Source organism: Metopolophium dirhodum, chromosome 5, assembly GCF_019925205.1.
Source record: "Metopolophium dirhodum isolate CAU chromosome 5, ASM1992520v1, whole genome shotgun sequence".
In the NCBI taxonomy this organism is placed as follows: Eukaryota; Metazoa; Arthropoda; class Insecta; order Hemiptera; family Aphididae; genus Metopolophium; species Metopolophium dirhodum.
The window spans coordinates 19,132,086-19,159,800 of NC_083564.1; the positions used below are offsets into that span (position 1 = coordinate 19,132,086).

General features: G+C 27.0%; 1 protein-coding gene across 1 annotated transcript; it reads left to right on the plus strand.

Moving 5' to 3' along the window:
* Positions 1-5,269: 5,269 nt before the first annotated feature.
* LOC132945614 (uncharacterized) lies at positions 5,270-26,415 on the plus strand. Its single transcript, XM_061015386.1, has 25 exons — positions 5,270-5,592; positions 5,652-5,756; positions 7,046-7,201; positions 7,269-7,497; positions 7,576-7,751; positions 8,357-8,453; positions 9,763-9,922; positions 9,993-10,105; positions 10,166-10,462; positions 10,525-10,665; positions 10,732-10,978; positions 11,047-11,228; positions 20,678-20,746; positions 21,702-21,818; positions 21,941-22,077; positions 22,431-22,586; positions 22,654-22,882; positions 22,961-23,136; positions 23,209-23,305; positions 24,800-24,959; positions 25,033-25,145; positions 25,206-25,493; positions 25,556-25,696; positions 25,762-26,008; positions 26,080-26,415. The coding sequence occupies exons 3-25, from the start codon at positions 7,053-7,055 to the stop codon at positions 26,259-26,261; spliced, it is 3,903 nt and encodes a 1,300-aa protein (XP_060871369.1). The 5' UTR covers positions 5,270-5,592; positions 5,652-5,756; positions 7,046-7,052; the 3' UTR covers positions 26,262-26,415.
* Positions 26,416-27,715: the final 1,300 nt, after the last annotated feature.

The following is a 27,715-nucleotide window of genomic DNA, read 5'->3' on the forward strand; positions in this document are numbered from 1 at the left end:
ACTTTTTAATCGTACATAGAACCGAACTTCAACCGAACTTTAATTAAATTATTTCACTTTAATTTTTCGTATTTTACTCTAAAATAGTATAATATGAAAATACATTTATGTGTTATAATAGTGATTTGTTTGATCGTTATGCGCGACATTATTAAGTTTGTTTTTCTTATCTCAAGGATTTTAGCTCAACATTTTGTGAAAATGTACGTAATGTATGCTTAATATTGCACCAAAGTAAGTTATTAATACTAAACAATCATTAAAATGTATATTTTAATCATGGTCAACAATGATGGCAGGGGGCTGGATGCAAAGCAAAACTTTGATAAATATTGGATTGATTTGTCATATTATTATGTTATAATACATAGGTATTTGATATTTTATAAAAACGCAATGCTCTATGAATGTTAATTCTGATAATGAATAGCCAAATTATTTTAAAACGTCAATAGTTCGCAAATATATAATATTTTCATTAATTAAATATTTAAAGGAATCGATTAAAAATTATACTAGATTTAACAATTAATTATATAGGTAAGGTCTATGAATTGGACTAACATTAGTCAGTGGCGCCATTTCAATTTTTATTAGACTTTAGGGCAATTTTCATTGGTTTCCGAAATCAACATTTTTTGTCACTCAGATTCTCATAGCATCCTAAGGGAGGGGGGTTGTGTTGATAAATGTGCCGACTTAAGGTTGATGTAAATACTAGACTGGGACCAATGCCCCAGTTGCCCCCCCTCCCAAATGACGCCACTTACATTACTGTTACACGATAGGTAGGTACAAATTTGTTTTAGTTAGCATGGTCATGAATCGACGTAGTTTGAAATAGTGATTCTTTAAATTTTCATTGAATAAATGAAATATTTACTGTCAAGCTTTAAAAATGACCAGAGGTTAAAAATTTAAATAACATTACCTATTTGTAAACAATGCGCGTTTTAGTTAACACTGTCATTAAACGACAATTTTTTAAAAAATATTTAAATGACATCATAATGAACTTACCTACTACTAAAAAGACATTGCAGCATCGAACCAGCATAATATTTAAACAATAAATGTTCGAATATTAACACAGCAATATTGTTTTAACCAAAAACTAAAATGGATAGGGCAACATAAATTAAATTGTTCATCATAATGACCTACATATAGTGTACGGGTATTTTTTATTCGTAAAAAAACACGAAATTTCATAGGTTTTTTTTTTAAACATCTTTCGAGGTCCACTAGTTTTTAAAAAACAAACTTAAATATCAATATTTCAGCAATATAACTGTTTTTAAGAGGAAGCTACTCATGAGTTTTTTGCAGACTCCTTCTTACAAACGTAGAACATTATATTAATATAGCAAATTTTCGTTCAATATAGTTTCAATAGTGTGCTGTTAATTTTGATATTAATGTGAATTAACCTATCATCAAACTTTTAGGTAAGAACATTATCTGTGCTTAAGCGTCGTTGATTTTTTAGATGTTTAATAAAAACCAACACTTAAGCACGGAGAAACTACAAGTATTTCAATTATTTATGGTTGACAATAAAATATGATTGATTTTTTAAATATTATGTTTGAAGACCATATTTTCGTATACCTACTTGAATTTTTTTTATACCACTTTAGGATCACCTGTGACAATACAAATTACAAACTTCCGTTTTTCAATTAGGAACCTCCTCTTTTCACTTTTAATTATACGGGAGGTATGTTTGTTAAGAATCTCGTTATATCCAAATCAAAAATTGAAGAGTTTTATATTATTACTTTGTGTATACTAAGCCACTAAAAATAATATTATGTCTACGGTAATAGGTTAAGTAGCCACGAGTTATTATTTGATTTGAAAATGTTAGTAATAAGTATCTACTGTCAATCTATCAACATAAAAAATTTATAAAATTGGCCCAAGTACATAAAATAAATATTACTATACAGTATAGTAATGTATGGCATAATATAATAGTTATATTTTTGTATAATACATTTTTTTATTTATTATTATTTAGGTTTTTTTTTTATGAAAAAAATATAATAATTACGATTTATACATTATATAATGTTTGTACGATAGGTAAATTTTTTATAGTTTAAGAACACTGGGAATTAGCGACTTAGCGACTAGAAAATATAAATGAGTTACAAGTGGACCACTGTAATGGATGGCGCTAAATTTGAATTCCATGATATAATATAATCATTGTATACGAAAAACGAATAAGTTGAATTAATATATTATTTGCATTTTATCATATTTCAATATTTGTATATTATAATAATATACTTTAAAAGGTTTCAAGTCCCTCCCCGCGAAGAAAATTTTTAAATTGCAACAAAATAACTAAATTTGTTATTATTGGTTATTTCATATGTAATCTCATCCAAATTTTAACTTAAGATAACTATAAAAAAACTGTGTTTATATATTTCTTAGGTTTTTGGTCAGAGTATTAACTACTTACGTGGAACTTTGTCTTACATTTTTAATTATATTAGCTATAAAAATTCAACATTTTATAAAATTCTAACAACCTAAGAATATGTAAATTTTCAATTAAATCAATTTCGTCAACATTTGTAACATTTTGTAACACATAAGTTGGTGAATTGCATCAAGGCCACTAAAATAACATAATAAAAAAAGTTTCCAAGTTATATTTACGATGAATAGGCCTCGGATTTAAATTACATAAAAATACCGAATAAAGGCATTTAACATGTACAATTTTATTGTGTAAGTACTTTTATAAATATAAAAAAACTTAATTCGACCAATTACATAAATTGTATTACACTGTACTACCGTACTACGCTAAAATTATAATGGTGTGTGAGCATATCATTACAGTAGATACATTAAAATTTCACTGAATGTTTGTATTAGTATTTTCTATACACCATAACATTTTTACTTATTTTGAGTTGTTTACGGACATTTTCAGTTTCCAATTTTTTTTAGTACCTATTTTATTTTATAAATATCAATAAAATGTTTTTTGTTGAGAAAAAAAGCTGGACAATTTAATAGAAGGTGCCTAATATATTGATTCAATGACAGATGAAAAATATTAAAAATACATAGGCACAATTATTTTTCCACGTAAAGTTCTACGTAAATAGGTTATATATAAATTACTTTATTCACAATAATATTATCAAATGTTCTGAGCAATATCATAGGCCGACTTCGCTCAGAATCAGTTTTCTTATACAATGATATTATATAGACTATAGAGGTGTCTAATATCATAGGTAAAATGCCTCTATAAAAAAGCTACATAAACCCATTACCATTAGACACACAGTATTTAACGTTATAGAACTCAAAAACTACTCGTTCAAATTTTGATTTAGATAGGTACATTAAAATTCACAAAGAAGGGTATACCTAGGTAATTTTTTTGAAATTTGTTCAATCCAATTATTAAATTTATTAAACTGTCCAACCTCGTTTTTAATGATACAAATTATTTATAATAATTAAATAATAAAATATAAGTGGGTACTGGCCACTGGGTAGGTATAATAACATTTTTTATATCATACAATTTATAGGTTATCTATGTATAAATATAATCAGGTATAGAAATAACCAACCACCTGCTTATAGCTGAATAAATATACTTTCACTATTTTTGTAATAAGTATAATATGTTGTAAGAATATAAGGAATTAAATTCTTAGACTTGTGACGAAAAGCATACATTTTAGCATTGAGTATAATATGTGGTAATATTATTTTAGGTACCTATAATAAGACAAAGCTGGCACTAACTAGTTAGAAAGTTAAAATTAAGTTAGTTTTAATTCATATTAACTTTGTAACTTAACTAGGTAGTTCGTAGTTGAATTTAATGTGTAAAATAATTTAATCTAATTCGTTAAAAATAATAAATAAATAAGTTTTTTTTAATTTATTGAATTTTTCAATTTCTTATTTTGTTAAACTTTCTATATTCTAATGACTGATATTCCAATAAATTAAGATTATTAACTACCTACCTATTTGATATAATGATATATTTGATCAAATTATTAGTTGACAGTTCTTCAATTTAATTTTTCATTCATGACCAATAGTTCAATTTAGTTACATACTTAATAATTAATTTATGTAATATATTACATTTGAAAAAATGGTTCTTTTAAATTAATATATTCAACTAAAAAAAAACTAATTTCTAACTTCTATTCACATTTAAGTTACTATTTACACCAAACTAACTCCTATCTAAGTTATCTAAGTATTAATTTGGTAAATTTCAAAAACTAACTTATATTCTAACTTAGTTACTTTTCATATTAAAGTAACTTAACTTTAACTAGTTAAAAAAAGTGACTAACTTGCCCAGCTTTGTAATAAGAAGATAGTATATAATAGTATTGTTTGACAAATGTGCAACAATTATAGGTAAGTACATCAAACTTATACCTACTTGATTTATTTTTATGCTAAGAAGAATAAATTAATACTTACATTTAAAAATTGAATATATTATATACTAATAAAAACGTACAATTTAAAAAAATATTTTTGGTTATAAGCTATAATTAATTAATTCAATCATTTTGATTTTAATTTCAATCTTGCTTTCTCTTAATAAATTTTTTATATTTGTATTAAATAGACATATAATTTTACCTACGGAAATAATTGTACTTTTAAATGGATAGAGTAAATTACATTCACCATACTGTTTTATAGAAATAAAAGTATTTTTTACACTAATAATTGTAATATTATTTTTAAATTTGTGGCTAATTTGTCAAGGCATTCAAGATGACTTAGTTCAGAACATGCCCAACCACATACAAATCTTGCATGAAGTAATTTTAAAATGATTGGTATATAAAACAAAACCCTTCAAATACCAAATATATTTGGAGAAAAATGAGCATAAGAGAGATTAAATGTCCAAATATTTTTATGATATCATCCATCCCACCATAATAGATAGAAAAAAACAGAAAAAACCATACATAATTTGTTTATTTTTAGCACAGATTTTTCGTATAAATTATTGAATTAGTTATTTAGGTGATTTATTGTTATAACCAGAGAATCTAAATCTTCATGATTTTAACCAAGCAGTATTTCGAATTAAGGCGGGATATTTGAGTAGAAATTAAATTTTTTTTTAATGTTGGCAATATTAATCTTTAACCGTGGTTACTGGTTAGTAAATGATATATACGTCATATTAATAAATTGTTCTAGGGTAAGACCCGTGTTATTGTTCTATGCCAGACTCATATTATGTGAAACTGAACGGAATAAACAGTAAACACCTATTTTATTTAAAGTCTATAATTTGTGACGTACGTATCAAATTTTATTTTTTGCTTACTAAATATTGTTATTGTCAAATGTAACTAAATTATTACCCATGTGTTATTATTTTTATACATTATTATTCAATTTCGAATAATTAAATTTATAGTCGTTAATAGTAGGTAGAAAGTACCCACCATTCAATCACTCCTCGACATACAAGCAAAACGGCACACCGCAAACTGCACATTCAATACTAATAGTCTGTGTGCACTGTTCATTGAGATTCGACATCAGATACATCAGGTGGTTATTTTATAATTTGTGTGATAAAATATATTGAATATATAAATTTTAATTCACAGTGTTAGTAGTGTTACATTGATTGAGGCCTATATTTTAATACCATACCTATTTTCCTGCAGTATTTTCCATTATTACGGTGATTTGAATCCATCTACAATAGAACAGTAAGAAAATACATAACATTCTATAAATTAAATTAAATTCAATAATATTTTATATTTTCACTGTGTAGACGTCCGACCATGATCAAGCATATGTTGTCTTACCTAATATGGTTGAGCGTCTAGACCAGTGATTTTCAAACTGGTGTGCCGCGAGCATTCATTATGTGTCAAGTCTTCTGAAAAATGTCAACTATTTGTCTAAGAATAAAAATAAAATTAATTAAAATTTGTTCGCACATCAAGCACACATTTCTAATTAAATGTATATAATTACAATTCAAAATAATATTGTTCGTCTAATTATTTAGTGCAAAAAAAAAGGTCCGTGTGCCTTGAAAATTGTTTGAAGTATTTAATATAAGTTTGAAAACCACTGGTCGAGACACAGGTTAATATTTTACTAACATTAAAAAGATGCCACGTCATTCAAACTTATAATAATATTGACATTCATGATGTGACATTAGAAGCGACAAATAATACATTTTAGGGCAATCGTTTACTTTATTATCAATTACTTTTTGAAAGGCACCTTTGTTCTGATAAAAATAAAATTGAATGAAAGCCCCAAAATGAATTTTAAGTATAATATAGAATCAGTATACCTATTGCAATTTTTTTTTATTATTTAAATAATTTCTTGTTTTTATTTTTGATTTCATCGAACACTTGCTACAACAGATATATACATTAGCTAAATATAGAATACATATTATATAATTGTAATTTGTTGCCTGGAAATCATTTTATAATGATCTGTACACATTTTAGAGCCAAAAACTAAAGAGTTAAAAATATTATCTACAATCTAGGAACAATGAATATCAATAATTGCTTATTATTAATTATTTCAAAAATTATTTATATTTCTTATAACTTAGTAATTTTTAAACAGAAGTATTTGATTGGTCTCCACTGCTACTTAAATTTAGTATTAAGTAGAAATGATCATATGAAAATGTTTTACAATTTTTAAAATTTCAAATGTGTAACGTCAGTAAAAGAATTGGATGCCATACAGACTTCATCATATGAAAATTATATAATGCCAGTTTTGAAATCTAATGAAAATACCCAACACATTTCAGAAATAACTTTAACTCTGTTAGAATATTAAAATTAGAATACTTTATTTTTAATAAATCTAACAACCTAGGTAATAAATTGATAATTTCTTAACATCAGTATTTTGTTGGTTTTTACCCCATCATAGGTACTTAATTTTTAGTATTAAGTTTTGACTCAATGATGATATTAAAAATATAATTATTTTTAAAATATTTTCAAAGGTGTTATATGTCTGTAGAAGAAATGGATACCATTCAGGCATCATCTTGTGAAAATAATGTAAAGCAAGTTTTGGAATCAAATGAATGTGAACCAACACATTTTAGAAATAGCTTTCACTCTGATAGAATACTAGAAGGCTTACAGTCTCTACGCAAGTATGGTGTCAATAATTTTAGCTTCTTTCAGAATAAAAATTAGTACCTAACACATTTTTGTTTTTAGAAATGAAGTTTTATGTGATATTAGATTTAAAACAGATGACGGTACTATAGTATTCGGACATAAAAATGTTCTGATGGTAGCTAGTCCATATTTCGAAGCAATGTTTAATAATTTTGATGGAATCAATAAAGATCTTGTTAGTATAAGAGAATTAGATTCCACCATACTACAAATATTGCTAGATTATATTTATACTGGTGAATTGATAATGACAAAAGAAAATGTACAGGTATAATGAATTAATAAAAAATGATTTGTTATAGACTAATATAAAATTGTTTTAAATGTATTATTGATGATTTTCAAGGTTTTGTTACCAGCTGCAAACATCTTACAGTTAGATTTTGTAAAAGCTGCATGTGCTGAGTTTTTACAAAAACAACTGGATGCATCGAATTGTCTTGGTATTAGAGCGTTTGCTGACTTACATAACTGTACAGAATTGTTATCAAGTTCTGAAGCATTAATAAAAAAAGAGTTTATGTACGTTTTAAAAAATTTTATTCTTTATATTATTCAGTAATAAATTATCTATATAATAACTAAAGACCGGATTTATATGTTTTTACATATCGTTACTGGTCTATGCAGTCTTATGAGAGTAAAAAATGTGGATGATTTGTTCAATTCTGAATGCATAGAAAAAAGTTTTTTTAGCATATTTTGGAATATTTCGTAAATTGTGAGAAAAAATTTGTATTTATTTTTAATTTGAATATTACGGTACCCAGAAAAATTTTTTTGAACATTTACAATTTCTTATTTTATCATTTCCAGCTCTTACTAAAGTGCAATAATATTTCATTAGAATACGAAACTTTAAATACCTAAAAATTAACTTACTATTAATATAAAATTGAAAAAAAAAAATTTGAAATGCATATTAAAGTAAATATAATGATGTTTATATATTGTTTTTGCATATTTTGCTTTTTTTTTTGTATATTTTGCATATTTTAGCATATTTTTTAAATTTTTAAGAGAATATAATGAGAATATTTTAAGATTTTTTCGAGAATGTTAGCATCATATTTAAGGTATTTTAAGAGAATATAAATCCGGTCTTTAATAATAACAAATATTTTTAGGGAAATGGTTAAAAGTGATGAGTTCCTATCTTTATCTTTTGAAGATGTGGTTAAAATTATCTCTTGTAATGACCTTGCTGTTCCATATGAAGAAAAAGTAAGCAAACTGCAATATTAGTAATTGTTGTATAGAAAGTCAACTGAACACAAAGAGCTAATATTTAAATATAATATTTAACTATACATTGGTTGTAAATGACTATTTTTGAATAGTCGTCCACAAAAAAATGTCGTTTTCCTGTGAATTAATTATATAAATAATTATTGATAGATGAGTATAGGTATTGCGCAGTTCTAAAAAAATTAGCTTTACTGCTATGCTTTACAGCTTTAAATGTTTATGTATATCCGTGAGTATTAAATCTCTATTAACTTTGAATCTAGGAATAAAACAACATAGAGAAAAACGTAGAGAAAAACTAAAAGACGACATGGGTAAAAATACTTAACACATATTTTATTAATTATAGAATAATTATTGTATTTTTATTTATTATCAGTTGATAAAAGTGATATCTCTTTACAATTTGGGATAGGCATTTTTGATTGCAATTGATTAGAGGCATCAAACAAAATTTTTTTAGGTAAAAATAATTTACCTGGTAAAATGTACAGCACTCACATATTCTCTAGTATAGTATATGCTAAAGCTGTTAAGAAATTTGGTATGTCTATATTTGATGGCTTCACTTAAATATTCTTGTAAATAAATATCACAAAATCAGTTTTTTTTCACAATAATGTGAAAATTATCATACTAACTTCCGTTGTTATTGGCAACCAAACCAATATGAAACAAATAATTGGGAATATTTTATAATATAACGCTGATATCAATTACAATTGTAGTTGTTATGTACCTTTAAAATTATAATTTTATTGTCTTACCTTTTTGTTTTTATCTGCCGTTTTTTACCGATTATCATCAATCGTATTTCCACAGCTGAATAATATATCTGTTTCACACAATTAAGCACAATAAACAAAAATCTGTAGCCATGGGAATGTGAAGACTAACCACAGATAAACAGAAAAAAATAGAATAAACAATCACATTTTTCACAATTGGCAAAAATCACATAATTTTTACTAGGTACATATTTGTTGTAATCAAGGTATAATTGTACAAAGTATCAATTTTCTAATGAAAAATTTGTTTCTGATCCATTTTATTCATATTAAATAATGACCAGGTGGCTATAACTTGTATAACACATCCAATAGACTAAACTAAAAAAAAAATTAAACCAAGATCTATATGTTTTGGGATCCAATCATACATTAATGGGTGGTTTAACAAATAACTGATAATTTGGGAATAAATAGATAGAAAATCCAATGCTATTAAATATTATCGTTTTGAGATATTTAAATTTAAATTTAACTATTTGTATTTGTTTTTGTAGGTATTTGAAAGTGTTATTAAATGGGTAAAACAGGATTTGGACCAAAGAAAAGATTTTTTGACAGAATTAATGGAACACGTACGTTTGCCAATGATAGCATCTAGGCCTGATATATTTATAAATATAGTAAACGAACCTCTCCTAAAGAATAATCCTAAATGTTTGTTATTTTCATAAACATGCATTCATTATGAATTTATTTATTTCATTATTTATTATTATGTTTTAAGGTAACGAATATGTAATTGAAGCATTCCATTTTAATCTACAAAAATCAGTTCAGCATTTCACCATTCCACAAACAATTCGTTGTACACCCAGGCAGTTTGGTGATTCACGAAAAGTATGATTCTGTTTTGTTAAATTTATCATCACTATTATTATATCCTCTTAACTATATCAGGTTATTTTAATGTTCAACCGGTCTGATACATCGCCAAAGTGTTATACAGAATGGTATGACCCAGCAACCAAACTACGTGAGAAAGCACCAGGGATAAATGATTGTCGTCAGTTAGCTGGTCTAGGCGTAATTAGAGATCAATTTGTTTTTGTTGTGGGAGGTGTGAATAATTTGTGTTCACAATCTGTTAGTATGCTTGATGTATCTTTACGATCTCCATCTTGGGTTCCAATGGCCAACATGGTAGTAAACCGGCAACGATTAGGAGTTGCTGTATTGGATGATTGTATATATGCAGTAAGTAAAATCAGTATTTTACTTATTTTATATTATAAATTTATATTGTTTTGTAATTCTAGGTTGGTGGTGGAAATCTCAACAATCCATTAAATTGTGTAGAGGTGTTTGATGTCAGTATTCAAAAATGGAGATTGGTAGCTAGTATGTCTACTGTAAGATGTGATTTGGGTGTTGGTGTTCTCAATAATTTATTATACGCGGTGAATAATTATATTATTTTTTTTTTTTTTAATTTGTTATACATTTCATTGAATTAAATTGTGTAGGTTGGGGGTGCTAGTAATGGTTTAGTTTTGAAATCTGTGGAATATTATGATCCCACACTTGATACATGGACACCAGTTGCAGAGATGTCCGTATGCCGTCAAGGTGTTGGTGTAGGAGTTTTGGACGGTGTTCTGTATGCTATTGGTGGCTATGATGGAAAGGATCTTAAAAGTGTTGAGATTTATAGACCGAGTGATGGATTTTGGTCTTCTGTAGCTGATATGGAAATAAGTCGTTTTCGTCCTGGTAACAATTATATTTTTTAGGACAACCTTTGTAAAAATATATTGAATTTAAATTATATTTTTATATAGGAGTACTGGCATTAGACGATTTATTATATGTTATGGGCGGAGAATCTGCAGATGAATCTATGAATGATAGTATAGAAATTTACAACCCTAAAACCAATACTTGGACCATGGAGAGATATTCGAGAAGTGGTTGTCACATTTTTGGTGGATTAGTTGTTGATAGACCACCAAATTTTATTAACTAATCAGCATTTATAATGGTTGTATTGTTGATAGTTATATGATTATATGAACATATTTATATATAATTTATGACAAAATTTGAAATGTTTATTCTTTTTGTGAATGTTTGATACAAATGTTTTTTTTATAATTTAAATTGATTATTTACAAATAAATAAGCCATAAAGTTTATTATATTGTAGTATATCAGCAAAATCTTATATAATGTATAATATACATTTTATTTTTTAGATTTCATGCGGAGTGATTAATTTATTGATAATACTATAATAATTGCAAATATCGAGCTTATAAATATTGAGCTAACAAAACTATTTATTTAAAATAACCCATAGGGGGCTTATACCTGAATCAATAATGGATATATTTTTTTTTTGGGGGGGGGGGGGGAAGCCAATTAAAAATTATACTATTTTGAACAATTAAGTATATAGACAGGTAAGGTCTATATGGGTTGAACCATGATAGAAATTTTGTCCGACGTTTATTGTCAAGCTTTAAAAATGATCAGAGGTTAAAAATTGAAATAACATAATATTTAGGTACCTATTTGTAAACAACGCGCGTTTTAGTGTCATCAAACGACAAAATTTGAAAAAAATTATTTTTGAATTAGATCATATTGAATTTAACGAACTTACATTACTACAAAAAATACATTGCAGCATTGAACCAGAATAATACGAGTATTTAAACAATAAATGCTTGAATTAACACAGCATTTAAATATTGGTCCTCATAATGACCTACATTAAGTGCATGGCATTTTTTATTCGTCTAAAACATATCCGATTTTTTTTTTTTTTGAACATTTTTCGAGTTCTACCTATTCTTAATAACCAAACTTAAATATTAATATTTCGTCAATATAAAAACTGTTCTTAAGATGAAGCTACCCATGAGTATGTTGCAGACTCCGTCTTACACACGTACAACGCATAGCAAATTTTCGTTCGATAATTTCAATAGTTTGCTGTTAGTTTTGATATTAATATGAATTAACCTATCATCAGACTTTTAGGTAAGAACATTATCTGTGCCTAAGTGTCGGCGATTTTTCGATGTTTAATAAAAGCCGACGCTTAAGCACGGATAATGTACTAGAATTGTAATAACTTATGTTGACAATAAAATATGATTGGTTTTTGGAATTTTTAAATATTATATTTGAAGACTATATTTTCGTATACTCGAGATTATTTATACCACTTTAGGATCACCTGTGACAATACAAATTACAAACTTCCGTTTTTCAATTAGAAACCTCCCCTTTACACTTTTAATTATACTGAAGGGATTTTTGTAAAGAATTTCGTTTATCCAAAATTCGAATAACGATTAGTTTTTGAATTATATATTAGTTCGTGTATACTAAGCCACTAAAATAATACCATGTCTATTATAGTAATATTTTAAGTAGCTATGATTATTAGATGATTTTAAAATGTTGGTTATAAGTACCTACTGTCGATCTATCAATAGAAATAATTTGTAAAATTGGTCCAAGTATCTATAAAAAATACTACACCTAATATAGTGAATAGTAATATATGACAAAATATAAGTTATATTTTTGTGTAACTTTTTTTTTATTTATTATCATTTAGGTTTTTTTTTATTAAAAAACATAATAATTACAGTTTTTACATAATGTTTTTACAATAGGGAATTTTTTCATAGTTTAAAAACACTGGAAATTACAGTGAGAATTAGCGACCTAGCTGTGATCAATTCATCAATATAATATAATGCAATATAATCATGGAATGTGTGTGTAAAATATTAGTGCAGTACATTTACAGTCATTATTATTTATGAACGCATAGGCAAGGCAATCCACTTGCCTATGTATAGGTAATGGAAGGCACTCTTTTTCAATTTATGACCTATAAGTAAAGACTGAATTTAATTTCTTTAAAAATATGCAAAATTGCACTAAAAATTTGTAAAAATTTCAATGAACATATATTTATATCGCAGTACCGCTTAGGTATAAATAAATATATATATTACAATTGCAATGAAAATACATCAATGTTACATAATAATTGTATAATAAAAAATATAAAATTGTAAATTATTCACATAAATAACATACAGGGCCGTATTTACCTTCTGCTTTAAAATAATATGGATTCAGATACATTTTATATTGATAATAATGATCCGGCTAAATGGGATTATTAATGATGTAACTCGCGATTATGTGGCAAAACACGGAATAAATCAAAATTTAAATGTTGATTTTACATGTTCTAAACGTGAGTATCCAGACAAAAATAGATTTTTAAATAAATCATTATTTGTTAGAACACGTATAAATGGTGAAGTACAGTCACGACCATGGTTAGTGTTTTCGAAATCTACTGGTCATGGACGTAAATAGGGGGGGGGGGGGGCTAGGAGGGCTTAGCCCACCCTGAGCCATCTCAAGCCCTCCCTAAAATATTTTAATATTTAGGTTATCTTTATTAATAATAATTTATAAAATTTATATAAATTATAACCTATGGTAATACCTACAAAATAAAATAAAAGTAATAATAATATGTAGATAAGTTTTCGTATGATCAGTTGATGGCTATATTATTAACGGCCGACCGCCCAAACTATCAATTTACATATATATTATTATCACGCGGATGTGTGCGACGCGAGTGCTGGGTACCGACTGCCGGGTCACCGGGTACAATTTCACTGCGTTGTCAAAACATAATTATAAATATCAGCCATAATTGATATATTTTTAGATTTGCAATATGAAAAGGATTCTTATTTCGTAAACCACTGCATGGTCAGTAATTTCACTAAAGCTTGTATTTTTATTTGTTAATGTTACAATCAAATTATTAAATATTTACATTATAATATTAAAAATATCACTAAAAATCGAAGAAGATGTCCTCAAGTGTGAATCTAAAGTCGCTAAAAAAGTTTACGAAAATCAAAAAGTTGGCAACAGTAAAAAACAAAATGAACAACTTAAGTCTGTTATTTCATAATATATTAATATGATACTTATCCAAATATATAATATAAGTTAATGCATGTTGCATTAGCTATACCTATATAAGCTCGGCAACATGTGAGAGATTTTTTTCCTCAATGAGAAGAATAAATACTTATCTAAGGTCCAATAAATGGAACAATAGATAGATTTACCAATTTAAGTATTATAAACATTGAAAGAGAGTTATCTAACCTAATTGATAATGAACACATTTTAAATGAGTTTGCCGAAAAGGAAAGAAGGATGCAATTATAATGAAATGAATTATGTATAATATTATAATATGTAATTTATATAATATAATAATATATAAATTATAAGACTGTATGTAACTCTTTGATTTTTTTCTTTTTTATTACTTAAAAAAATAATTTACATTAAATTTGTGTTAGTTTTGATTTGTTCAGCATCATAGATGAAATTGTGTGTAGGTAAGTAGCAGGAGAAAGATAAATCTCCCAATATTTTTGTTCTTGAAACCATTTGGGCTCAAGCCCTATGCGTTTGAGGACCCTATTTACGTCCATGCTACTGGTACAGTGTCTTGGCACCATGTCGACTCCTTGGAAGTACACATTTATCGACATTAGTAACTATTGGTTTACGTATGTATTTGTGCACGTTCGCAACAAATTGTACAGCAGAGCGGTCGTTTTCAGCATTGGAAAGAGTAAAATCACATCTTCGTTCAACTTTGGAGTCAGATAGATTAAACGCGACATCAATACTACACATAAAATCTGAGATGCCTCGAAGTATAAATTATGACGATATAATCGACGATTTTGCGTCTAAAAAAGTTCGTCGTAAATGTTATAGATAACATAGGACGTATAAGATTAAAAATTTATACTGCTAGTGCCTGATCAGAATTTATAATTATTTGTTTTGTTTATAATCACTAATGACCTAATTTCTTTAAAATTAAATAAATGTATTAGAAATAATTACAACATTTTTTTTTTCTTGGGGTAGGGGTGGCATATTTAAAAGGGCCTGGGGCGGCACTTGTTCGGAATCCGTTCCTGAGAACATAATGGACATTAATAAATTACAAAATTATAATAAAATAGTATAAAAATAAAATATTATAAAAAAGTATTTAAAAACTAAAACATATACATTTTCTGAGTTAACATTTTTAATTTATACGAATTGTTTAAATTGTGATTTTGAAAATTGTATCGTATGCTACAACTACTGTCGTCGAAACTAAAATACATTCGTATAATGTATGCGTTTACCGACTAGCGATAACAGAGATACCATCTACACGTCAATGTAGTGAAATTGCATATACACAGCGCCGGTTAACAGATGTTAATAATATAATGATTAATAAAATATTAACAATAATGTAACAATTCAAATTATTTTACGGACCATATAGTTATTTTTTGTGAGTAAGTTTAAACTCGACAAAGCAAATTATAAGTGAAATAAAATAATGTTATAATTAATTATACCACGCACACTGATTATTTTTCAACAGAACTTTTTAGTGAAAATATTTTATCAAATTATATTTTTAAAAATCGGGTAAGTGGGTGTCACTCTGCGGTACAGTAGGTTACAAGTCGGTAATTGTAATGAATGGTGTTAAGTTCGACTTCAATGATAAAATAATTATATCATTGTACACGATAACCGATTTTGAGAAGAAACCATATCCACGTGTGTCATAATTGTATAAATAAACAAATTTTTTTTTTTTTTTTTACAGTTATATATTAAAATTTTTTTTTTTTTTTTTATTTATTTAGGATATTTACAATCTATACAGTATGTACAATAAGTAAATTTTATAACATAGGTAATAATATTAGTGCATGATTGAATAACTTGAGGGGGGAAAACCGTCCATCAACAGTACCTCCTATTAATTTGATGGGTTCAAATGTTCAAAATATGGAAACCGTTAGGCAAGAGAGTCTCTTGGCCATTTTCTTTTTAACCTCCTCGGAGGATTGTTGGGGATGGTTATAGAGGACATCCGGGAAATTAGAGGGTTTTGGTTTGAGTGCAGTTTGGAGTGAAATTTTTTATAGTGACGAGTTGCTATATCGTTGACTGTTGGTATTTGGAGGTCTTTGTGTAGTGCGTCGTTGGTCATGTACCATGGGGCTCCAGTTATTTGTCTAAGACAAATAGACTGGAAAGCTTGAATGGGTCTTATATTAGATGGTTTGGCTTGGCCCCAAATTTGGATACCATATGACCAGAGGGGGGTAATAATTGTCTTGTATATTAATATTTTGTTTTTTAAATTCATTGAAGGAGACAATAATGGACGTAGGAGATGTAGACGTGTGTTTGATTGTTGTCTTTTGTGTTTTGTGTGTTGGGCCCAGGTAAGTCTTTTATCTAGATGAACTCCGAGGTATTTGGTTACATTTTGGATAGTGATTGGTGAATTATTGAGCAAAAGTTGTGGGCATTCGTTTTTTTTCAGAGAAAAATTTATTTGAAATGATTTGTTTTCGTTTATTTTGATTTTCCATTTTTGAGTCCAATTGGAGATTAAATTTAAGTGGTATTGTATATCGTGGATGGCTATGTTTGGGTCTTTGTTTGATGCTAGTATAGCGGTATCATCTGCATATGTCGCTAGGATAGTATGGTTTGTTTTGGGCATATCTGATGTGTAGATATTATAGAGTATAGGTGATAGGTCACTTCCCTGGGGTACTCCCGCTTTGATTTTATGGTACGCAGAGTAGGAATTGTTAAATTTAACAGTGAAATATCGGTCTTCAAGGTAAGATTTTAGGATGAGGAAATACGGAGCAGGTAAAAACGATTTTAATTTGAACAATAACCCGTCGTGCCAGACGCGATCAAATGCTTGTGCAATATCTAGGAATACACCGGGGCAGTGTTCTTTTTTTTCGAATGATGATGATATTTTGTCAGTAATTCTATGTATTTGGTGGATTGTCGAATGATATGATCGGAATCCAAATTGAGTATTTGGGATGAAAAACAAATTTAAAAGTTGAACAATTTTTTACAAATATCTAAAATATATCATTTTTTGATAGATATAGAATAACATTACTATTATTGGGAACCTTCTATTAAAATCTCTTATGTTAGCTAGAAAAGAAAAACTTTTATGAATTTCTAACCGAAAAATAGTTTACAAAATTTAAAAAAACTATCATGGACTAACGCCTAAATAGTTTGAAAATTTTACCATGTATGGAAAATGCAAATATAACAATTTGGTGAATATTTCATGAGTCTACGGCTATTTGTTTTGGAAGTACAATAAAATATCAATGATCGATCAATAATTTACCACTATAAATATTAAATATCGTAAAATGTATAAGTTCAAAAGCTTATCAAAAATTAATTCGTTTCGTTTAAGTACACTTTTTTTTGTTATAGGTAGGAATACTTCTCTGATATTTTCTATTAAAATTTTTAATCATATGTATGAAAAGAAAAACTTTCACGAATTTTTAAACTGAAAAAAAATTTACAAAATTTCTTATGTTTTCTTATTCGGTAGTTCAAAGAGACTCAAAATTGTTTGAAAATATTACCATACTTGGAAAATATAGTAATTTTAACATTTGGTGAAAATTTCAAGTATCTAGTATTATTCGTTTTTGAATTACTATAAAATATTAAAAATTGATTGATGAAAATTCGTTAATTTAAAGATGAATATCCAATACCATAAAAATTTTAAATTGAAACGCTCATAATTTTTTTTGTTTAATGTAGGAACAGTTGTGAAGAGTCATATATCGAAATTTCTAATGTTAACTTTGAAAAGAAAATTCTTATGAATTTCCAACTGAAAAATAGTTTGAAAATTTTAAAATTTTAACTTTGAATGCATATCAAAAATAATCGTGTTTATGCATCTCTAATATTTTTGAACTTATATTAATGAAACTCAAAAAGAACCTTGCATTAAATTGTCAAGTATTTTTACTATGGAAAAAAGATTTTATCATGAAAAATTTAAAAAAAATTTACAAAATTCAAAAAATTTCTCAAAGGTATAAGTCTATAACTAAATATAAAAGATTTGACATATTTCAAAATTTTTACCATTTATGGAAAACGCTATAATAAATATAATGTGATTCAAGGGTCTATACGGTTATTTTTTTTTGTGTTACACCAAAAAAACAAAGTCAATTTTTCATAAATTGGTTTTGCGTAAAAAATACCAATTTTTTTGATTTATTTTTGTGTTACTTGACGCTTTCCAAACCTGCTTGGAATTTTGAATTATGACCTCCTAAAAGTAACAAAACGATTCCCTTATCTATGAGAAAAGATGCTGGTCTTGAAAATCGGAGTCCCAAAAATTTTTCAGGCCCCAAATATCAATACAACGTTTGGGTGACGTAATATTTTTAAATAAATAGTACGTTTAGGTACCAACGTTTAGGTGCACATTTTTACTTATATATTTTTACATTTTATTTTTAGAGACTGTTAGTGTTACCCAGGAGACCCCGCGAGGAGGTTGGCTCTTAATAGTATCCCAAAAATGTTAATTACTTTATTTTTTATTATTGATATTTTAATTATTTTATTTTGTCATATTATTATATTAAAAAATCTGGTCGATCATTATAAAAATTCAATTAAAATCTTATTTTATTTATTTAGTTATCTATATTTATTATTCGATAACAAGTACATGTATTACGTATAAATTCGTAATCGCGTATACTACGATAATAATCATAGAATAATCAAAACAATATAAGTAATTGATATAAATTGGTTTGGAGATAAAGTATATTAGTATACAACTATTGTAGATCACGTGTTTATAAAGGGCGTAACACGATTGCGCACTTTTTGCCTTTTTATATTTGAGAAAACCTAACACGTTTACGTACCTTTTACCTTTAATATTTGAACAAACGCAACAACGATTGCGCAAAACAAATATTTTGTATTGTTGGAATTAAAGAAATTAACAATAATATTGTCCTATAATATCTTTAATGATTTACTTACAATACTAAAACTTATTTAATATATTATAATATATACATGAAACAAAAAACAAATTATATCATAAATTAAGTTCATAAAATTCAAAAAATATAACAACGTTAATATTAACGTAATATCTATAGTCAAAAATAAATAATTATAATATATAACACATCACAATTATTACGCGTCAAAAAAAGGAATAATCTTCGGTATTGGTCTACTAAAATAAAGAAAAAAGATTTACTCATAATGATAATAAAAATAATAATAATTTAATGCGTAAGTGTTGAGGTTTATAGACCGAGTGCTGGAGTTTGGTCTTTCGTAGCTGGTATGCCGATTGTCCTGGTAACAATTATATTTATAACCTTTGTAAAAATATATTTAATTTAAATTACATTTTTATATAGGAGCAGTGGCGGTTTTCACGGGGAAACAAGGGAGGCACATATTATGATGAGTAGGTACATAATTTATAAAGCTCAAATAATAATATAGGTAAATAAACTAAATCAGAATAATTTAAAAACATTTTGAATTCCAAAAATTTTTCATTCATGACAAATAATTCAATTTAGTTACATACTTAATAATTAATTTATGTAACATATTACATATTTTGAAAAAATGGTTCTTTTAAATTAATATATTCAACTAAAAAAAAACTAATTTCTAACTCTATTCACATTTAAGTTACTATTTACACCAAACTAACTCCTATCTAAGTTATCTAAGTATTAATTTGGTAAATTTCAAAAACTAACTTATATTCTAACTTAGTTACTTTTCATATTAAAGTAACTTAACTTTAACTAGTTAAAAAAAAGTGACTAACTTGCCCAGCTTTGTAATAAGAAGATAATATATAATAGTATTGTTTGACAAATGTGCAACAATTATTATAGGTAAGTATATCGAACTTATACCTACTTGATTTATTTTTATGCTAAGAAGAATAAATTAATACTTACATTTAAAAATTGAATATATTATATACTAATAAAACTCGTGACAAAAAACATACATTCTAGCGTTGAGTTTATATGGTAAAATTATTTTTGGTACCTATAATAAGAAGATAATATATAAAAGTATGGTTTGACAATTGCACAACAATTATAGGTAAGTACATCGAACTTATACCTGCTTGATTTATTTTTATACATAAAAGAGTTAATACTTACATTTAATATATTATCTACTAGGTAATAAAAACTTACAATTTAAAAAAATATTTTTGGTTTTAAGCTATAATTAATTAATTCAATCATTTTGATTTTAATTTCAACCTTGCTTTCTCTTAATAAATTATTAATATTTGTTATAAATAAACATATAATTTTACCTACGAAAATACTTGTACTTTTAAATGGATAGAGTAAATTACATTCACCATACTGTTTTATAGAAATAAAAGTATTTTTTACACTAATAATTGTAATATTATTTTTACATTTGTAGCTAATTTGTCAAGGCATTCAAGATGACTTAGTTCAGAACATGCCCAACCAGATACAAATCTTGCATGAAGTAATTTTATAATGGTTGGTATATAAAACAAAACCCTTCAAATACCAAATATATTTGGAGAAAAATGAGCATATGAGAGATTAAATGTCCAAATATTTTTTGTCACGCCTGCACCGAAAGTTTGGTTTTCGACCACGGTTGAAGCGTTTGAAAGCGTCCTTTTTCCGTCCAGCGGGCGGTAAAGTGGAATTCCCCAAAGTGCCGGGCGGAAAAGAGGAAATCCCCAAAAGTGCCGGCCGCCGGGCGCGTATCCCCTGCACAACCAGAAACTAAAATGTATACTTACCACGGTCCTTACAAAACATAAACTTTTGGTTACATCTTAAATGTATAGTATAACCTCATTGCATGACGCATAAACATTTAAACATAATATTTAATTTGCACTGTTCCTAGATAAGTGCGTCGAACAATGCGTTTGTAAGTTTATTTCACGCAATTTGTATAATAATCTTATCAGTTACAATAATAAAATATGAAATTGTTTCCATGAAATTGTTTTTGTAGAATAGTCTATAATTATTGCATAGATCCCTGCATAACATTTTCCATGAACGCAGGGGCGTAACAAAAAATAGTATGTGTGGCTCACTTAGATCATATACAATCATATTGTATATGATCTGAGGTGGCTTACTTCCCGCCCTTGCCACAATATACTATTATGATATCATGCATTCCACCATAATAGATAGAAAATAACAGAAAAAACCATACATAATTTGTTTATTTTTAGCACAGATTTTTCGTATAAATTATTGAATTAGTTATTTAGGTGATTTATTGTTATAACCAGAGAATCTAAATCTTCATGATTTTAACCAAGCAGTATTTCGAATTAAGGCGGGATATTTGAGTAGAAATTAAATTTTTTTTTAATATTGGCAATATTAATCTTTAACCGTGGTTACTGGTTAGTAAATGATATATACGTCATATTAATATATTGTTCTAGGGTAAGACCCGTCACCCGTGTTATTGTTCTATGCCAGACTCATATTATGAGAAACCAGAGAAACTGAACGGAATAAACAGTAAACACCTATTTTATTTAAAGTCTATATTTTGTGACGTACGTATCAAATTTTATTTTTTGCTTACTAAATATTGTTATTGTCAAATGTAACTAAATTATTACCCATGTGTTATTATTTTTATACATTATTATTCAATTTCGAATAATTAAATTTATAGTCGTTAATAGTAGGTAGAAAGTACCCACCATTCAATCACTCCTCGATATACAAGCAAAACGGCACACCGCAAACTGCACATTCAATACTAATAGTCTGTGTGCACTGTTCATTGAGATTCGACATCAGATACATCAGGTGGTTATTTTATAATTTGTGTGATAAAATATATTGAATATATAAATTTTAATTCACAGTGTTACATTGATTATAATTTATAGGCCTATATTTTAATACCATACCTATTTTCCTGCAGTATTTTCCATTATCACGGTGATTTGACAAAGTTTATATAACATTATAAAATATTCGAATAGGAAGACCCTCAGTAGTGTCACCTGACAATCTAACAACCTAGGTAATAAATTGATAATTTCTTAACATCAGTATTTTGTTGGTTTTCACCCCAACATAGGTACTTAATTTTTAGTATTAAGTTTTGACTCAATGATGATATTAAAAATATAATTATTTTTAAAATATTTTCAAAGGTGTTATATGTCTGTAGAAGAAATGGATACCATTCAGGCATCATCTTGTGAAAATAACGTAAAGCAAGTTTTGGAATCAAATGAATGTGAACCAAAACATTTTAGAAATAGCTTTCACTCTGATAGAATACTAGAAGGCTTACAGTCTCTACGCAAGTATGGTGTCAATAATTTTAGCTTCTTTCAGAATAAAAATTAGTACCTAACACATTTTTGTTTTTAGAAATGAAGTTTTATGTGATATTAGATTTAAAACAGATGACGGTAGTATAGTATTCGGACATAAAAATGTTCTAATGGTAGCAAGTCCATATTTCGAAGCAATGTTTAATAATTTTGATGGAATCAATAAAGATCTTGTTAGTATAAGAGAATTAGATTCCACCATACTACAAATATTGCTAGATTATATTTATACTGGTGAATTGATAATGACAAATGAAAATGTACAGGTATAATGAATTAATAAAAAATAATTTATTATAGACTAATATAAAATTGTTTTAAATGTATTATTGATGATTTTCAAGGTTTTGTTACCAGCTGCAAACATCTTACAGTTAGATTTTGTAAAAGCTGCATGTGCTGAGTTTTTACAAAAACAACTGGATGCATCGAATTGTCTTGGTATCAGAGCGTTTGCTGACTTACATACCTGTACAGAATTGTTATCAAGTTCTGAAGCATTAATAAAAAAAGAGTTTCTGTACGGTTTAAAAAATGTTATTCTTTATATTATTCAGTAATAAATTATCTATATAATAACAAATATTTTCAGGGAAGTGGTTAAAAGTGATGAGTTTCTATCTTTATCTTTTGAAGATGTGGTTAAGATTATCTCTTGTAATGATCTTGCTGTTCCATATGAAGAAAAAGTAAGCAAACTGCAATATTAGTAATTTATTGTTGTATAGAAAGTCGACTGAACACAAAGAGCTAACATATAATTATAATATTTTACTATGCATTGGTTGTAATTGACTATTCTTGAACAGTCGTCCACAAAAAAATGTCGTTTTCCTGTGAATTAATTATATAAATAATTATTGATAGATGAGTATAGGTATTGCACTGTTCTAAAAAAATTAGCTTTACTGCTACACCTTACAGCTTTAAATGTTTATGTATATCCGTGAGTATTAAATCTCTATTAACTTTGAATCTAGGAATAAAACAACATAGATAAAAACGTAGAGAAAAACTAAAAGACGACATGGGTAAAAATACTTAACACATATTTTATTAATTATACAATAATTATTGTATTTTTATTTATTATCAGTTGATAAAAGTGATATCTCTTTACAATTTGGGATAGGCATTTTTGATTGCAATTGATTAGAGGCACCAAACAAAATTTTTTTGGGTAATAAATAATTTACCTGGTAAAATTTACAGCACTCGCATATTCTCTAGTATAGTATATGCTAAAGCTGTTAAGAAATTTGGTATGTCTGTATTTGATAGCTTCACTTAAATATTCTTGTACATAAATATCACAAAATCTGTTTTTTTTCACAATAATGTGAAAATTATCATACTAACTTGAAACAAATAATTGGGAATATTTTATAATATAACGGTGATATCAATTACAATTGTTGTTGTTATGTACCTTTAAAATTATAATTTTATTGTCTTACCTTTTTGTTTTTATCTGCCGTTTTTTACCGATTATCATCAACCATATTTGGCATATTTCCACAGCTGAATAATATATCTGTTTCACACAATTAAGCAAAATAAACAATAATCTGTAGCCATAGGAATGTGAAGACTAACCACAGATAAACAGATAAAATAGAATAAACAATCACATTTTTCACAATTGGCAAAAATCACATAATTTTTACTAGGTACATATTTGTTGTAATCAAGGTATAATTGTACAAAGTATCAATTTTCTAATGAAAAATTTGTTTCTGATCCATTTTATTCATATTAAATAATGACTAGGTGGCTATAACTTGTATAACACATCCAATAGACTAAACAATCAGCCCAAATATGAACCTTCTGTTGCACCCGTTCACATGCTTATATTGGGTTTATAATTAACAAATAATACATAATAAAACCACCTATAAAAATTATTACAAATATTTTAATAATAATACACTCATAGAAATTTATCAAAGTATTGAAATTAATAAAAATAGATTTAATGCCATAAAAATATTCCTTAGCTTATTAAAAAAAAAATTAAACCAAGATCTATAATATGTTTTGGGATCCATTCATACATTAATGGGTGGTTTAACAAATAACTGATAATTTGGGAATAAATAGATAGAAAATCCAATGCTATTAAATATTATCGTTTTGAGATATTTAAATTTAAATTTAATTATTTGTTTTTGTTTTTGTAGGTATTTGAAAGTGTTATTAAATGGGTAAAACAGGATTTGGACCAGAGAAAAGATTTTTTGACAGAATTAATGGAACACGTACGTTTGCCAATGATATCATCTAGGCCTGATATATTATTAAATATAATAAACGAACCTCTTCTAAAGAATAATCCTAAATGTTTGTTATTTTCATAAATATATTTTTGTTATGTATTTATTTATTTCATTAATTATTATTATAATATTTTTAGGTAAAGATTTTGTAATTGAAGCATACCATTTTAATCTAGAAAAAACAGCACAGTATTTCAGCATTCCACAAACAATTCGTTGTACACCCAGGCAGTTTGGTGATACACGAAAAGTATGATTCTGTTTTGTTAAATTTATCATCACTATTATTTTATCCTTTTAACTATATCAGGTTATTTTAATGTTCAACCGGTCTGATACATCGCCAAAGTGTTATACAGAATGGTATGACCCAGCAACCAAACTACGTGAGAAAGCACCAGGGATAAATGATTGTCGTCGGGAAGCTGGTCTAGGTGTAATTAGAGATCAATTTGTTTTTGTTGTGGGAGGTGTGCATTCACAATCTGTTAGTATGCTTGATGTATCTTTACGATTTCCATCTTGGGTTCCAATGGCCAACATGGTAGTAAAACGGCAACAATTAGGAGTTGGTATATTGGATGATTGTATATATGCAGTAAGTAAAATCAGTATTTTACTTATTTTATATTATAAATTTATATTGTTTTGTAATTCTAGGTTGGTGGTGGAGATGTCAAAAATGCATTAAATAGTGTAGAGGTGTTTAATGTCAGTATTCAAAAATGGAGATTGGTAGCTAGTATGTCTACTGGAAGATGTGGTTTTGGTGTTGGTGTACTCAATAATCGTTTATACGCGGTGAATAATTATATTATTTCTTTATTTATTATTTGTTATACATTTAATTAAATTAAATTGTGTAGGTTGGGGGTGCTAGTAATGGTTTAGTTTTGAAATCTGTGGAATATTATGATCCCACACTTGATACATGGACACCAGTTGCAGAAATGTCCGTATGCTGTCAAGGTGTTGGTGTAGGAGTTTTGGACTGTGTTCTGTATGCTATTGGTGGCTATTATGAAGAATATCTTAAAAGTGTTGAGATTTATAGACCGAGTGATGGAGTTTGGTCTTCTGTAGCTGATATGGAAATATGTCGTTTTCGTCCTGGTAACAATTATATTTTTTAGGACAACCTTTGTAAAAATGTATTGAATTTGAATTACTGTTTGTTATTATAGGAGTAGCTGTTTTAGATGGTTTATTGTATGTTTTTGGAGGAGAAACAAATAAATCTATCATTGATACTGTAGAAATTTACAACCCCAAAACCAATACTTGGACCATGGAGAGATTTTCGAGAAGTGGTGTGCAAATTTATGGTGGATTAGTTGTTGATAGACCACCAAATTTTATTAACTAATCAGCATATATAATGGTCTTATTGTTGATAGTAATATGATTATATGAACATATTTATATATTATTTATGACAACATTTGAATTGTTTATTCTTTTTGTGAATGTTTGATACAAATGTTTTTTTTATAATTTAAATTGATTATTTACAAATAAATAAGCCATAAAGTTTATTATATTGTAGTTTATCAGCAAAATCTTATATAATGTACAATATACATTATATTTTTTAGATTTCGTGCGGAGTGATGAATTTATTGATAATATTATAATAATTGCGAATATTGAGCTAACAAAACTATTTATTTAAAATAACCCATAGGGGGCTTATATCTAAATGAATAATGGATATATTATTTTTTTTTGGGGGGGGGGGGGGGGGGGGTAATCCAATTAAAAATTAAACTAGATTGAACAATTAAGTATATAGGCAAGTAAGGTCAATATGGGTTGGACCATGATAGAAATTTCTAATCATGGGTTGAACTAACATTATTGGTACACGATAGATAGGTACAAACTTGTTTTAGTTAACATATTCGTGAATCGACATAGTTTGAAAAAGTAATTCTTTAAATTTTCATTGAATATAATTGTCTGACGTTTATTGTCAAGCTTTAAAAATGATAATAGGTTAAAAATTAAAATAACATATTTAGGTACCTATTTGTAAACAACGCGCGTTTTAGTGTCATCAAATGACGAAATTTGAAAAAAGTATTTATAAATTAGATCATATTGAATTTAACGAACTTACATTACTACAAAAAAGACATTGCAGCATTGAACCAGAATAATACGAGTATTCAAACAATAAATGTTTGAATTAACACAGCATTTAAATATTGGTCCTCATATTGACCTACATTAAGTGCATGGCATTTTTTATTCGTCTAAAGCACATATCTGATTTTTTTTTTTTGAACATTTTTCGAGTTCCACCTATTCTTAAAAACCAAACTTAAATATTAATATTTCGTCAATATAAAAACTGTTCTTAAGATGAAGCTACCCATGAGTATGTTGCAGACTCCGTCTTACACACGTACAACGTATAGCAAATTTTCGTTCGATAATTTCAATAGTATGCTGTTAGTTTTGATATTAATATGAATTATCAGAATTTTAGGTAAGAATATTATTTGTGCCTAAGTGTTCGATGTTTAATAAAAGCCGACGCTTAAGCACGGATAATGTACTAGAATTTTAATAACTTAGATATGATTGGTTTTTGGAATTTTGAAATATTATATTTGAAAACCATATTTTCGTATTCTTGAGATTTTTGTACCATTTTAGGATCACCTGTGAATATACAAATTACAGACCGTTTTTCAATTAAGAAACTCCCCTTTTCACCTTTAATTATACTGAAGGGATTTTAGTAAAGAATCTCGTTATATCTAAATCAAAATTCGAATAACGAGTAGTATTTGAATTTTATATTAGTTTGTGTAT